This window comes from Anopheles merus, chromosome X (assembly GCF_017562075.2).
Source record: "Anopheles merus strain MAF chromosome X, AmerM5.1, whole genome shotgun sequence".
NCBI lineage: Eukaryota > Metazoa > Arthropoda > Insecta > Diptera > Culicidae > Anopheles > Anopheles merus.
This window is the reverse complement of record NC_054081.1, coordinates 16,222,983-16,239,284: the sequence shown is the minus strand read 5'-3', so window position 1 is coordinate 16,239,284 and position 16,302 is coordinate 16,222,983. Positions and strand designations below refer to the sequence as shown.

At 49.0% G+C, this 16,302-nt stretch overlaps 1 protein-coding gene across 1 annotated transcript; it reads left to right on the top strand.

Annotated features, from left to right (window-relative positions):
- The first annotated feature begins 9,564 nt into the window (after positions 1 to 9,564).
- On the top strand, positions 9,565 to 15,839 carry LOC121592992 (protein yellow-like). Its single transcript, XM_041915004.1, is given in 3 exon segments — positions 9,565 to 9,984; positions 13,933 to 14,547; positions 14,550 to 15,839. Coding segments are annotated over 3 exon segments (1,647 nt in total). The 5' UTR covers positions 9,565 to 9,749; the 3' UTR covers positions 15,347 to 15,839.
- The last annotated feature ends 463 nt before the right edge of the window (positions 15,840 to 16,302 follow it).

Below are 16,302 nucleotides of genomic sequence, written 5' to 3'. Positions count from 1 at the left end.
GACGTGTGGTTTGGATCGGTTTTTTTATATACACGTACAGCTTAATTGCAAGCAGAGCAGCGGAGAACGGGAATCGATTAAACAGTTTTTGGGTTCGATGGCAGGTTCGTCGCCTAACCGCCTCTAGCGGCGCATTGAAGTCTTTCGTATTAAATTGTAGCTTTGCGCTGCTTTTTCGACTGCTTTTTCGTAATCGAATAACAGCGCATGCGTTTTCGTCTGGGGTCTGGCGACCGTGCCGATCCGATGAACACGATGCATATCGTGCCTTCGTACCACCCACGTGACGTTTTGCGGGTGAAGCGATTATTATCGCAAGTGGTTTCGGGCAGCCCGTTTCGGCTCGGGCAGCCTGAGCCATCTGTTCCCGGGCGATGTAACTCGCGGAGTCGCACAGATTGAGAGCACGTACGCTTCCCGAATCACCCGAAACTGCAATGAAGGTATTATTATGTTTCTTCTTAATGGAGTCTGAGTCCACCCTTTCTTTCGCTTTTCCATCTGACCGATCACAGTCGAGTCCGTGACCTAAAAAAAAAAACAAAAAAACAACGATATAAAACAAAAACGAAACACTCCATAAATTGCTACCTGCCGCTTTCTCCCGCCGTGTTCATGAAAAATTGGAATAAACGCTATACGCAGCTATTAATGGGACAACTTCTTGATCCTGGTCATGGTTGCAACGCCACTCTCCTTGACCGGGCGGCATGCACATAATAAACCGATCAAGGCAAGCGGGGACGGGCTTTCGGAGCATTTATGCTGCCAACTGTCGTGCAAAACTAAACCGATAGCACGAATCAAACGGGAATCAATGTGTCCGATGGGGGTGATTGATTTGTTTTGTTACATAACAGTGCATTACCGGCCTGGCCTGGATGGCCCGTCCCGCATCCACTCGACTTGCTATCCTCGTGCCGGCACAATTTGCCAACCACTTGTCGCCTTGCACCGAACATCAAGCACTGTTCGTGCACAGTGACGCGAGTAGATAAACAAGACGATCGTTAGGATAATCGCTCAATCGCTTATGTCAAATGTAGGTGCGAATAAATGATCACTTATGAATGCAGTTTCTGCACATAAATCAACCCTCGCGTCGGAGGGTGGTCGCGCGTGCATACAGTGCTTCAATCATGCGCTAGGTGCGAGAAAATTCCTGCCGTGTAAATGTATTCCGAGCACGCTGCGCGCAAGCTGCGAAAACCCTTGAAGCAGTGGGGTGTTTGTAAAACTTTGCGATTAATGAAATCAATAATAAACCGTACAAAATAATAATTCATAAGGTTCGTCGCTTAATGAAAATAAAAACAAAACAGTGTGTTTCTTTAGTTTTGCGATGGGAATTGGTTGCAACTTGTTTTGGGCAAGCGAAATAAATCACTGTTTGCTGCACCGGTGGCAGATAAATGGTACTGCTAGCGCAAATAAAAACACCTTAACGAGGTGCAACCATCCATTTTTTTTTTGGTCCAACAGCCCAAGACAGGTGCCCGGCGGGAGATCGCGCAAAACTACGAACCCGCGGAGATGGTGAGCTGTCGTCAAGTGGAAATGCACTCGTCACATGCTGCGCGCGCTCCCGCGCCTGTTTGTGTGTGTGTTTGGCATTAATGAACTTCCTTACCGACCCCTGTTCGGCCCTGCGATCCCGCTCCTGCCGTACGCACCCGAGGCAGAAAAGTGAAAGCGCTGCAGTCTGCTGCGCTGCCGTTCGATTTTGTTATTCTGCAGACGGAAAAATGCGACAGTGCGGGTGCAAAACTGGCACCCGCACGGTGCGGGATTAAGGTGCATAGATTTTCCGTCGCTTTTCTGCTGCAGGTAAGTACGTTGAGAAAGGTGACCACGGGAAACTAGGAAGACCTGCGCGTCTAATGCGCTTACACAATTTCAAACGGTTTCGAATACAAATTTGTCACTCTCCGTTTCCGGCCATCCGTTTTTTTATGTATATTTTCTACGAGCTATTTTTTTTTCAAATGTATTACAGCACAGCTTAAGCCTAGGTCGTTAAAATGAGCTACATTGTTATGTTTCGGGCAGCGCATGACACTTTATTTTTGGAATGGCATGTCTTAGCACACCAATGCCATCGTCGTCCAGCGCACAAACGGTGCGCTCTGTCTGCGTTGTCTTTCCTTTGCTTTATTTCGGCTGCGGCCATCACGACGGGAGTGGCACGACCAGGCTACTCATGCCATAAATCACCTGATTTGTGAGCTCATTCTAAAAGTGAGCAAAAGAAAAAAAAATGGAAGGAAACCTGCACCGAGCACAAAAAAGGCGTTCTGCCACATCCTTTCTCCTTTGCCTCATCGGTTCGCCCCCGACCAATATGGAGCAGGCGGGGGAGTGAGAACTAATTTGCGTTTTGCACTTTTTTTTGTTGTGGTTTTTTTTTAATCTCAAGCTGATCACTTGTGCAGATGGATGATTGATGGAAATGGTCTGAATCTGTGGCGTTCGCCCCTTGAAGCGACACTGGTGTGGGCACGGTTCTTGAGGGCCTTGCCCCTGTCCGTCAGCTCGATTCCACCCGCTAATCGGAGACGGTATTGAGCGGCCAATGCTTTGTTTCCTCACCCTGTTTTCTGTCAATCGCTGGACCGGTTACGCGTTGCTTTTTGGGGTGTTTTTGATTGTTGCTTTAACGCTCGACTTTGGAACGCGATTTCATCATTCGATGCCGTTTTGTATCCCATGAAATAGGATGTTCTGGTTGGACAGAACAACCAGTACGATTAAATTAATCAACCAAATGTTCCGGAAAGGATACAGCTACAGCCAAGCGGTATGGGTCGTCACAATGGGGCGGTCGATTTTTTTTAAAAGCATCTACCATAGCAGAAGATGAATCGATGCCGTTCATGCATCCGTCCAAAGCGTTGTAAAGCGGAAATTTACGTTACGAGATTTATGGGCCGTCCGGTTGGACTTTTTTTTTCCAACCGTAGCCGACCGTCCCGAGTGCGTGGCGGTGCTATAAAAATCACGAACAAGACAACATTATTGATCTATTTCCAAAGCGTGTGGTCCCTCAGCAAACAAAACCTTTCACCGACAATGGGACACCATTCAAGACGTACACAACAGGGTGGGGAGGAACAAAAACTACAGCTGTTTTTGTGCTCGAGCGATTGCGTCATTGATTTAAACGCACACGAGTAGTAATTTCAATGCGCTCCGCAAAAGGGAAAGAATTAGTTTACCGGACAAAGGTACGGTACGAAAATTCCATCCGGCTGACACAGAAACAAAGGACAAACCAAACCACAAAAAAACACACTCAAAGCACCAAGCATATCGTTGAAGTTCTTAACGGTTTTGGTAGGAAACGCACGGAAATAGGCAATTTTTGGAAGGTACTGAGCGCCGGTACGCGCAAGATTAATGATTTGCTGCGCGGGGAGCTAATCGAACTGAAGGTTATGCTCGGACATCAAAAATTGGACAGGGACAGGGCAGAGTAGTTTCTCGCTGATTGGAGTGGGTAGATTTCCGTACAATTATGCTCGCTGTTAGTGCCGCGAGCGAAGCAGAACATCTACGCATCACGGAAAAGAGAAAGTTTGGCGCGATCTTATCCGCTTCGTAGAACTTTTGCTGATTTATTTCCAGGATGTTGGGGATGCCTTTCGTACACCAGATGTTGCGTGGGTTGCGTACACCAGAAAGCTGGCAATGGGAATTTTGCCTCATCTGAAGTGTCGGAAGTGGTGCCCAGAGGTCTTCTAAATATAAATTATGCATTTCGTCACCCTGTTTTGTGACTTCCAAATAGGGTCTTCTGGTAGCAAACATTTGTTACCGAATTCAGGACAATCTAATATCTTGTAGCTGCGTTACGAAAATTAATGAGGTAGTTAATTAGCTTGCTTTTTATTATCTGTTTTCTTTCGTCTCGACGTGTCATCATCAAGTTCCCTCCTTTGCTATAGGTATCATCGTTCAGGCAAAGATTACAGTTGTTTACTTTCTTTTTGATTAGCTTCTGCTATAAAAAGAGTTATGTGTGCTGACATAATAAACCTCTGAAGCTTTTCCTTGAAAACATAACCTCATACCACCTATTGATCGAAGCCTAGCTAAACAGACTCTTGCCGGTGGCCTTGAGAATGTTCTCGAAAGCTGTTACCAGCTACATAAGCTTAGTCACTTGACCGAGCTTAGCTGTAGGGTGGAACACCAGTCGGTTAACGAAATAAAACATCTATGTAGTGCAAATTATTTAAATTAGTGTTTTACAGCAAACCGCTAAACGTGAAGAGCGATAAACTAAACGTGTAGGAGACACTCTCGGTGGGAGAAGGCAAGCGAGGCTCATGTTGGATGTCATTATTAACCTTCCTTTCGATGTGCCGTGTTGTGGTGTCATTAGTATGGCCACAGTGTTATGCGATGGAGGTGGGTGGGGCGCGTTCAAGTCTTCACAGACACTTTTAATAGCAATACTGATTTTTTTATTAATCTCACTACATAGCTTTATGTTTGATCAGTTTACGGTTCAGATACTGTCTGATACTCTTGAACTGAGAGTATCTGAAGCCAAAGCTTAAAGTATACCATTGCCTTTGTCAGTTTGGTTATCTATTCTCATTAGTATGCCAAAACGTCCATTTTGAAAAAAAGATGATAAATTATTGTTAAATTAGTTTTATTTAGCTTTGCGACCATATCATTCTCCCAAGATGTGTGTATATTTTTACAATCACCATAAAATGTAGCTTCTGGCCGCACTGAGTCATAAACGTACTTGAACAGTCAGGATGTCAGTGCGCCACACGAAAACCTAGTTTTCCTTCCACCAGACAACATGCTCTTCTTCACAATAAAAGAACAACAAAAACAGTAAGCGGTGGTTTGTTGCCCCTGACGGCTTGTTCTTGCTGGCATGTTCTTGCCAACCAAGGCGCATGCACCACTAATCAACGGTTCACTGGTTAGCTGGATCCGCAAAAGGAACATACCGCTGCTGCCACAACCGCCGCCGCCGGACCTTCAGGGGTCGCGTCCAGCAATGATCTTGAGCCTTAGACGCCTAGACCTAGAACAACAACGCGGAACTTGGACAGTGCTCTACCACCGAACACAAGCGGGTGTGTGTGACGCGAAAGAGACGTGGGGATCGAGGTAGGGCGGTGTAATTGGCTCGGCGGAAGTAAAACCTCCAAGCACACGGTTGTCCGATTTCCTTTAATTTCCACCATTCTGGTGGAACAGTATTTCGGTGCTTGTGCTCGGGCGTCGCGATCTCGCGTGGAAGGGTTAGCCGGGGCCGCAACACATTTGGAAACCTCCAAAAAAGGCGTTTTGAGAAACGGAAAAACGGACGATAATTGTTGAAATCAGCTGGCGGAGCGGCTCGCCAATTAGCTTCATTTGAAGCCGCGCAAAATCATGAGCCGATACTCGCCGACAATGGCTGGCGGGGTGTGAGATGGGCCGCTGGAGTGTGCGTGCGCATCACTTACGGCAGATTATCGATTACATCGATATTTTAGCCGATCGATCGAAATTGGGAGATTCGCACACAGGGTCAGGGGTGGTCGGAAGGCGAATGAAACAAATGTGCCATAGCAAGCAGGCGCAAAATGGTCGGGTGGAAAATAATTCGATTTCGGCACGCTTTGGTGTGTATCGCCGGCCGGGGGAGTCGGAGGGGCGGGCGGGGACGCGTGCATAATTGAACGCACCAACGTGTCTTTGGGCTCGATGTCAGCGAGTCGAAGACACTTTTTGAGGTTACGCTTTGCAACCGCCGAAGCTCCTAACCCGCCTCACTGACTGATGCCGCTGGCGGAATACAGGTAACGAAACTTGCGAAAAAGAACATGGGAAAGGAATGAAGGAGAAAAAAGTCTTTTAACAAAAATTGCTCAAATTTGATCCGGAGCTTGTCTCTAATGCTTGATTGCAATTACATGTATTTTTTTCATTGCATTAAAATCAATGAATTCATGTATAAGGCGCCAGAAGCTCAAAAAAGTTTATCTGTAAGATCAACGCTCCAAAGACGTGGACTGTTGGGCGCTTTAAAAAACGACAGTACAAAAAAAAAAAAAAACCATGCGCAACGTATCGAGCTCATGATGTCATGTGCTCTGGTTTTCAGGAATAAAAAACCTGATTTGAAACTTTCTCCATGTGTTTCGCGGGATAGCATAACAAAAAAAAACCCTGTGACAGAATTAAGAAGACCCCGCAAGCTGACATAGATAATATCTTGCGCGTACCGCAACAAGTGGAGGCAACATTCTGCGCGCATTGCTAATGAATCGGTAATTAACAATTTGAAGACAGGCCCGTTTGAGCACCTTCTCTAGGACGCTGTTTTTTTGTTTTGTTTGCGTACTTCGCGCAACAGGCAAACCAACGTGTGCTCTTAAACCTCCAAATCCTGGTCATGGCACCGCAACCACTTACGCAGTTACAAAGCCTTCCATCTCAAATGAAAACGCGATGGGGGTTAGGAGATGCTTGGTGGGTTTGGTGGAAATGGTTTCAAATTACCCCAAACGACAATGCGATTGCCTAGCGACAGCTAATTGTCGTCGCGCAACGTGAAACACAGCGACACCTCATCATAGAAATGCTTACCTCCGAGACGCACGCTAATTGCGCCAGGTAGGCCCCTCGAATTGGTTCACCGCGGCGTCGAAGGTACAACGAAGTTCTCACCCGTCCTCAAACGAGAACGAGTGTTCTCGGGCCCGGGTCTTCCGGTTAGGCACCATATAACGGTGTGTGACGAAGTGCCTTGCAACCAGCGGGAGACCATTAACGACCTAAAGACTTACCTTGTGTTCAGCAACAGCTCACGAATAATGCGTGTGATATGATCGTGTTTTCGTCAACCGGCTTAACCAATTTATGGATATGTGTGTGCGGATGGCGAAACATATGGACGTCGCAACCGACCTTAGGCCCAGCACCCTAGAGCCCTTCGCCGGTCTGCCTAGGAACTTGTGCGTGGTTGACGAGGGGAGGGGCACATACAAATTGGAAACATAAAATTTCGTGACATTCACCTTCGCGCTGGCGAGATCTCGCCATAGGCAAGAGAGGAAAGGCAATCGAATCTTTCGGAATCGAAGGCTGTCGGAGGTGGGACGGGGCGTTTCGCGAAATTAACGGGTGTGTGTTTTTTTTTCCTTTCTTGAGACTGCGTCCAGCTGAAGATAATACTGTCCACCTCCCCCTCGTTTATTATAAATGCTCTATTGGCGAAGGTGTGCGTTACACTCCCCAGCGTATCGCGGCAATGATCTCATTTGCACACCTTTCCAGAAGTGAAGCCAATTTTCTGCACAAATTGTATGCATTAATAATACAGCACTCACACACTCACGCGGAGGCATTTCAATCGTGTTTGAGAAAGAAAGGAGACTGCGGCTGTTTCTGTGCCTGTCAGAATCTCGATAAGCAATCGAGGGCATTGGGAAAGGAACGCCAAACGGATGGCGTCACCGCCTCGATCCTTCGCACAGCGCTTGGTCCCTGAGTTTGCGCGTGATCACCGCATCGCTGAGTTCGTGAGTGCGTGCGTGCGATCGAACTTGTTATTAGGATTATTGCTGATTATTTTCGATCCCCCCCCCCAATCCCCCCCGCTCGCATCACGCGCACAATCGTGCAGGGGTTTATTTTTACTCGCCCAACCACACCATTCCCCTTCCCAGGCATATTCCACCGCCACCGAACACAGCGTCGAAATGTTAAGGATGTTGGCGCAGCCTCTTTCCCGCGCCGTCTAGACTCAATCGCCGGTCGGGCGGAAAATCGATGGTAGCTGCAGCAGCAGTGCTTGCAGCGGAGAAAACGGCACGCTGCCCTTCGGTCGAAGCATTTCAACAATGCCCCAAACGCATACCCCGCAAGACTAGACGGCGGCAATGTACATGACGCGCTAGAATGCACACCGGGGCAGCCGTTCTGGCAGACCTGACCGGCGGACGGATTTCCTTGCATGCGAGAGGTCAAGGTGGGCTCAGAAAAACCAGCGCGCGGCGGAATTCCCAAACTCATCGCGCAGGTATTTCCCGTGCGAAACTCCGTCCCGGGTGTGGTTTTGGGAATTTCTCTTTTACCTACGAAGATGTGCACTGCGGTTTTGGGATGAGTGGCGGTCGGGTTTGGTTATGGAGGTACAAAAACAAAAAAAAAGAAAAGAGAAAAAAGCGCGGGGTAAACATGAAAACCGGTCCCTAATGTACACACTGATGTCTGTTGCTGGACGCTCGCGGGTAATCGATATGCGAGCCGGGGGGCAACATAATTAACCCATTAGAATGACAGGTGAGCTGACAGTAACTGGCAGGGATGGCGACGACCGTATCTAATGCTGGCTGGATTCGGTTTAAATTGTTGGATTATTGCACACGAGACCTTACACACCTTCGAATTGAACGCCCAAGGTACGGCTGTTTTTGTCGAGGTTTAGTTCATTTTCAGCTAATATGCATCAGGGGCCGGCAAGGGTAGCTACTTCTTTGAGACCTCATTGCTGCTGGAAAGTTGCTGCAAATTTGATTGCACTTTTTTCATGAAGATATATTCACTAACTATAGTTTCCAGGATATTTGGTAGCTGAAAAGTTCCTTTGTTGATACTGAAGTTATTTGATATTTATCCACAACAAAAAGATCTTAGTTAAAATTTGGGATACCTTGGAAGTGAAATATCCCGAGAGTAGAGCTCAGCTCCATTTAACTTTCCCGGCTGCACTAGATTGTTAGTGAGATATCAACCTTTAGACATCTTGGGAGTAAGTTTACCAAGTTGTCATCTGAAACTCCCAATATATCAAGGGTTGATATTCAATATTTTTTCAACATTCTGGAGACTTTTTAGCAACATGATGCCAGTACAAGCTAATTTTAATGATATATGGTACATTAAACTGTGATGAATGGCTCTTAAGCAGACTTTTAAAATGCTTTTAAGCATAATTTACCTTCAGATTTGCCCAAACCCGTTTGCTCACCACTGGTCAGTACGGGTTTAATAGCTTCACACATCGAAATAAGTTGATTACACCCGAAAATTGAGCTTCATTAAGACGCTAAATTGTTTGTCTCGCCTTTCAGCTCACCCACAACCTCTGTTACTACCCGATTTCCTCTTTTTCTGTCCTCAGGGTGTCTTAATCTTCATGTGAAGTTGCTGAATTTTATTGACCTACCGCGTCTCACCCACATACACTGCCCTTTGCAGCTGACCGGAGGGCCATTACCTGGATACGGATCATAAGGCGCACCTTGCGTTTAGTAGCATCCAGGACCCAAAAAGCAATGATTTCTCTCTTTTTGTTCTCTCACTCTCTCTCTCTCTCTCTCTCTCTCTCTCTCTACCTTTCTCGGACTGATGCTCTTGTTCTCTTAGGTACGTTCTCGTGCTCGTCCGTCTCGCTCGTGGCTCGATCGATGCACACGCACGTTTTACGCTCTCGCTCGTTTGTTCGTGCTCGGTTGGATGACCGGAGGCCTGCGAGACCTCACGGGGCGTTTGGTGGGAGGTTCGTCGCTGGCGCAGCGTTTCGCGCCGGACGTTGTTGATATAACCCCAGTGCCGGAGCTCGACCAACCATCAGTTGTTGTGAAGTGGCGCGCCGAGCAGTGTGTGAGATCCGGAGAAGCCTCCCCGAAGCCAAGTTTTTGGGACCAAGTTGGGCACAGAAGTTCCTTAGTGGCAGAAGCGAACAGACACACAATCAGAAACATAAACGTTTGAACAAAAAGGACACGATGTACGGTGGAATGTTGCTGATGGTGGCGTGCCTGGTGGCCGCCGGCAGTGTTAGTGGAACGCAGAAGCTCCAGGAGCGCTATAGCTGGCAGCAGCTGGACTTTGTCTTCCCCAATCAACGCCTCAAGCAACAGGCACTGGCGCGGGGCGACTACGTGCCCACGAACGGTCTGCCGGTCGGTATCGAGCGCTGGGAGAACAAGCTGTTCGTCTCGGTACCAAGATGGAAGGATGGTAAGTAACGTGTGTCCTGGAAGTGTGATTTATCGTTGTTGATTATGTGTAACGTTCCGGTTCATGCAAAAGCCGACAAGCAAAAGAGAATAGAGCGCTATTCCGCCCTAGTTGCCCAGAACTCACTCTTCCGCTTCGGTGTCTCAAAACGGACATATTGGGCGTCTATATTCTACCATCAAAAAATGCTTGTTATTAAGCAATTCTTGGAACAGTTTGCTCTGCCTCAAAAAAAAAAAACCTGTTGACGTATAGTGCCACAAACAATTTGAAGCTGTGAAGTTATACCCATTGCACGGTTTGTTTTTTGTTTAAGTTGGTCAAATATGGCAACAAACTGATGTATTGTTTTAACTGAAAGCCTTAATTAGCTTTTAGGCCATTCTGCAGATTCACAGAATTCAGTTTCTGTTAATGTTTCTTAATGGGCTGCGATTTGTCATTTGAGCGCTTACCATTTCGTCACTGAAGTTAAAATGTATACGCTGAAACTCAAATCGACACTCACCTTCAACCATGTTTCTAATATCAGCTCCGGATTGAGTCGATTACGGCGCTGCCTTGCGTCTGTTACGATTGGATTCGCTTGATGCGTTTTCGAGCACGCTTTTTTTGTTTTTGTTGTTTTATTGGAGCCCGCCGTTCGTTTGTCTGTTTTTGTTGATGGGTGAAATTCACTTGATTGCTCTGGGTGAGGAATAAAGCAAAAAAAAAAGCAGCAACAACCGGCAGATGAATTAATGGAAGAAGCTAATAGGGGCGTGTGCTTTTGATTTATTGGTGATGACGATGCCACCGACACGCAGTTACCGCATCTCGGTGTAATCAATCCTGGGGAAAGGTTTTTTCTGCTTCTGCTTATTTCCACTCTCCGAAACGGATCAGTGTAAATAACCAATTTAGACTAATTTCCTACACCCGAATCGATCGACGTCACTGCGGTCGCTGGAAACTGCTTTCCGACAGTTCGATTGGAGCATCGTTGGGGTTGTTTTTTTTTTTTACATTGATTTCGGTGTTCGCACCCATCGCTCGCCTCACACATGCCCACGCTCGTGCATTAACCGAAAACGACAGAAAAAAAAGTTTGTTTCCGCCGGACGGCAGTATGGGTATGTAGAGCAGTTTTGGAGCAGTTTGAAGCGTCAGCGAAATCGGAAGACGCATCGGCCAACGTCAACGGGAAGGCCCAAACAAGCGTTTGAGCGGAAGAGGAATAGAGAAAGAGAGAGAGAGAGAGGGAGCGAAGGCGTGAAGAGGAAACGAAACAGGTTCCAGTGGGTCGATCTTTTTCGGCCGATGGCGTTGCAACCTGCTGACGCATTTGTTTTCGGGTTCGGTAGGTTACCCTATTCAGGCTCCATAATTCCAGTTTTTGGCATTCTGAGAACGCACGAGGTAGAAAAGATATTTAAATTGCAGACACGGTATAAAGGCATTTTTTTGCTTTTCGCGTTGGTAGCATGCCTTCCCGGACACCATAAACAACCGTTTAAGAATACTCTTTCCACATATTTTCGGGTACTCTGCAGGGAAAGCATTTCATGGGTTAGTTGTGATTGGTTCAGCAAAGATATTAATAGTTCCCCGGCACAATTTATCGCAACCTTGGGTCGCACAAACCATCTCGCCAAATCCAAACATAAAAGGAATAAACAAAACGTCAGAAATGCCGTTGGGTCCATGTAACAGCTTTTCGAATAAATTTTCCACTTAATTGGAGAGTGTATTGATTTTGTTTTCTGGCGACTAAATTGGTCTGTCGCGGAACTCAAGGACACTGTGATAGCAATTTACGTAACATAGCCTTTTTAGTTTTGTTGTGGCAACAAAGGACTCACGACGATGAAGATTGTGAGTTACGCTCACTCACTGTTCCAGAATTCCAATCTCACGACTATGAGACACGTGAGATGGTCGATTCACTTGCTCTTTTGCAAAGAAGCTTATCCCACAGGTGCTTGTTTGCAGCTTATTAACCGCTTTCGAGTAGGTCCGTGATTCGCGCGATAATGCCACTTCAGTCATTCAGGGCTGCTTCAGTCATTACAACAAAACATGTGTTGGAATTAGATCACATGCAGATCGACAGCAAACAACAACAGCCTATTATCATGTTAAGCCCTTTTTTGTGGATTACCCATTCACTTGAGCAGCGCACTTTAATGATTCGTCGCAACACGGCGCTACGTGCTGCACGGACGGACCTCCTCACAACGCAACACACAGGGGAGGCGCCAGCCGTTTACAACACCGAGCGAGCAAAACCATCCTTACGCAAAACCGTGTAACCGTGTAAACAACCGCACCGCTGCCTAACTAGGACATCTGCGGTTGGACATCGTCGGGGCCCGCAACGTTCTAGACGGGACCGGGCAAAGCGTTCCGAAGAACGCACCACGATGTTTGCAACTCCTCGGGCTTTCGGATTTTTGGAGATGAACGTTAGCGCGTGAAGACCTCGCGTAGTCCCCGGTCCAGTGGACATTTGGGGTGTCACAGCGCGTGCGCCGTGAAATGTGACCGAATTTTTATGCGCCGTGGTTGCAACAGTGTATAATGGGGGGGACTGCCAATCTGTCAAACCTCTGAGCCGAGCCACACACGTCTTTTCTCGCGGGCGCGCACTGTTTGCTAACAAGCCACCAGATTGGCAGTGCGCTGAAAGCAGGTGCCAACATTAGGACATTCGGTCCAGCTCCGTGGCAAGCGGTTTGGTGACGCTGGGTACATTAGTTTTTTCTGACCGTCTAACAGGCCCTTCTTAATATGATTAGTGCCGCGAAACGTCGTGGCGTCATAAATAGCGTCCAATGCAGAAAAAGAAAACGGTTTGCGCTATTAGGGCCACCCGAACGAGCAGCTAAGCGGAAGCAAACATACAGTCGAAATGAGGTACGACGCGTACTTCACAACTCAGAAACCGCATGCCACATAGACACTACTTGTACACACACACACACACACACACACACACACACCACACACACACACACACACACACACACACACACACATACACACACACACACACACACACACACACACACACACGGTGCACTGCCCGGTGCAAACAAGCTGTCAAAATGAAAAACGAAACGGTGGAGTGTGAAAAATTGCTTCGAATGCGCTTTCTGCGAGCGTGCGGAGGCCTGCGATGGCTTAGGCTGGTTGGGGCCGGAGGGCCGCGCGAGGCAAACGATTTGCATAGGTTTCGCCTCCCGCAATCGCTTGAAACCCACGGCACGGAACGCCGCGGTACATGGTGGGCCGGACCGGAATTGTGGTATCTACTGCTGCCTAAAATATCCTAATACGCTGCTTTACTCTTCGGTCACCGCAAGGTTGACACATCCGAAGCAAGTGCTTTTGGAACGTTCCCTTTCTGGGACGGGTTGAGCAGCTCAAGATTGCATCACACATGGTTGTTTTTTGGAGCGTACAGCATGTTTAGCAGCCAGCAACAGCAACCGAAATCCAAGAGCCTCACGGTAGGATATATTTAATAATGCGCTCCGTTTTCGGCAAGCTACGACGTCTAAAACGCACGCTGAAATCATTCAGGCGAGCATGTCCAAGTTCAAGGACGCGCACGGGTTGCGCGAGTCAGGGTTCGAAAGTGAGTAGTGGATTAGCTAGTTAGCGACGATGACGGCGGCTAAAAGAGGAAAGGGAAACCTTGCGCACCAGACCTACCCGAATAAACCATTAGTTGATGGTTGGTTGAGTTTCTGATGTGAAACTGGACGAGCTGAAGGTGCTTCGGGGCGAATGCCTGAGCAGCGCTTGGGGAGATAGTTTGGAGATACAGGTTCCTGGAGCTATGTAGCCTTGCAAGAAACGTGCGCGGTAGGCTTCAGGATGCTTTCAGCGATCAATGTCAGCAGTGACGCACGCAGCTAAATCACTGATCTTTTACAACTTATCTATTTCACCCTGCTCCTTCAGGTATCCCCTCGACGCTTAACTACATTGACATGAACCAGACGCCGTCCGGTTCGCCGGCCCTCATCCCCTACCCGGACTGGTCCTCGAATGTGGCGGGCGACTGTGCCAACGGTCTGTCCACCGTATACCGCATCAAGGCGGACAAGTGCGGTCGGCTGTGGGCCCTCGACACCGGCACCGTCGGCATCGGCAACACTACGCAGCAGCTCTGCCCGTACGCGCTGAACGTTTGGGATCTGAAGACGAACCGTCGGCTGCGCCGGTATGAGCTCCGCCCGGAGGACACCAACGCCAACACGTTCATCGCCAACATTGCCATCGATATGGGACGCAGCTGCGACGACACGTTCGCGTACATGTCGGACGAGCTCGGGTACGGGCTGATCGTGTACTCGTTCGAGCAGAACAAATCGTGGCGCTTCGCCCACAGCTTCTTCTTCCCGGATCCGCTCCGCGGGGACTTCAACGTCGCCGGGCTCAACTTCCAGTGGGGCGAGGAGGGCATCTTCGGCATGTCGCTGACGCCGCCGCAGGCTGACGGGTTCCGCACGCTGTACTTCTCGCCGCTAGCCAGCCACCGCGAGTTCACCGTGTCGACGCGCATCCTGCGCGACGAGACGAAGTGGAGGAAAGCTTCCACGACTTCCAGTACCTGAAGGAGCGCGGACCGAACAGCCACACGACGTCGCGCGTGATGAGCGAAACCGGACTGCAGCTGTTCAACCTGATCGACCAGAACGCGGTCGGCTGCTGGCATTCGTCGCTGCCGTACAGCCCGGAGTACCACGGCGTGGTCGACCGGGACGACGTGGAGCTGGTCTTCCCGGCGGACGTGAAGATTGACGACGAGGAGACGGTGTGGGTCATCTCCGACCGGATGCCGGTGTTCCTGATTGCCGACCTCGACTACAGCGACGTGAACTTCCGCATCTTCTCCGCCCCGCTGTCGACGCTCGTCGCCGGCACGGTGTGTGACGTGCAGGCGGGCCAGTTCGGCGCGATCCAGCCCAAGTTTGGCGGTGATGCGGCCGACCTGTCGACCACCTACAACACCGACACGACGCTGCTGCCGACGACCTACTCGCAGCCGCTGTCCGGCGGGTACACGCCGTCGCTGAGCTTCGCGCCGACCGTGGCGCCCCAGGTGCACAAGTTTACGCAGGGCTACGATACGCCGACCTCGCACATGTACTCCACCCAGTCCTACCCGACGACGGCCAAGGCGTACGCGTACAACAAGTACCACGGCGTAGAGTTCCATGCGCACGGTGCGCCGCACCACGGTCACGGCTACCACCACGGGCCGCAGCACGGGCACGACGAGCAGGAGCAGCAGGGCGGATACAGCGGCCATCGCGGCTACTGGAACGGTGGCCACAAGAAGCAAGACTCGTGGAAGCAGTTCTTCTACTAGAGGAGAGGCACACACTAAGCCACACCGACGCGCACCCACAGACCTCTGTTAGATCTGTTTTATTGGTCGTTCAATAACACATACACACACAAACACCGTGCACCGTGTGCCCAAAAACACGCCCAAATCGGAGCCACCAGCACAGATCGACACGGCACAGTACACAGAACCTCTTGTCGCTTTTGTTGTGTATTGTGAGCGATAACACATACATAGCAAATGCGTATTAGCTTAAGGAAATGGCGCAACACGAGTCTGAGTTGCGCTTCGGGTTGGAGGGAGTAGAAAACTGAAAAAAAAAACAAACGACACCCGTCAAAACGATTACACTAAGGTACCGATGCCTTTTGTCGAGATGAGACACAGCTTCAGAAGGTGACAGGAAATAAATTATCAAGAGTGACACACGATTGAGAGGAAGCGAGCGAAAGAGTGAATGTAAGTTTTGTTACGTACTTCGGAAGAGCTGTAATAAAATGGTAACAAAATTAAATGCGATCGTTTAGACTGTTTCCGCTTCCCTTGCAAACATCAACACACAGGAAGAACTCACCTAAGCAATGTATCCACCATCATTAATCCCCCTCCCTGCGCTGACGCTGGTGCGTCATTAAGTGCAGGAAAATCCCTTGTAAGGTAGTGCCCGGGCGCACAACTGTCTGGCCAGACCGATTGGTAGATTAGGCGCAACAGTCTGCTTTCTCTGGCTTTGCCGTTTCGGATACGGCGCCTGGTATGGTGTAGTGATGGGTAAAGTTGGCAAAAATGCGGAGTCGATTCCGATCCGAATCCGATAATGTTAGAACCGACTCCGGTAGGTAGGTCCGCCCAGATTTTTTTGGAGTCGTTCGGAATCGTACGGAATTTCTCAAAGTCGCCCGAAGTTGTCCGTAGTCACCCGGAGTCGCCCGGATTTGTCCGGAGTCGTCTGGAGTCATTGTCACCTGGAGTCGTCC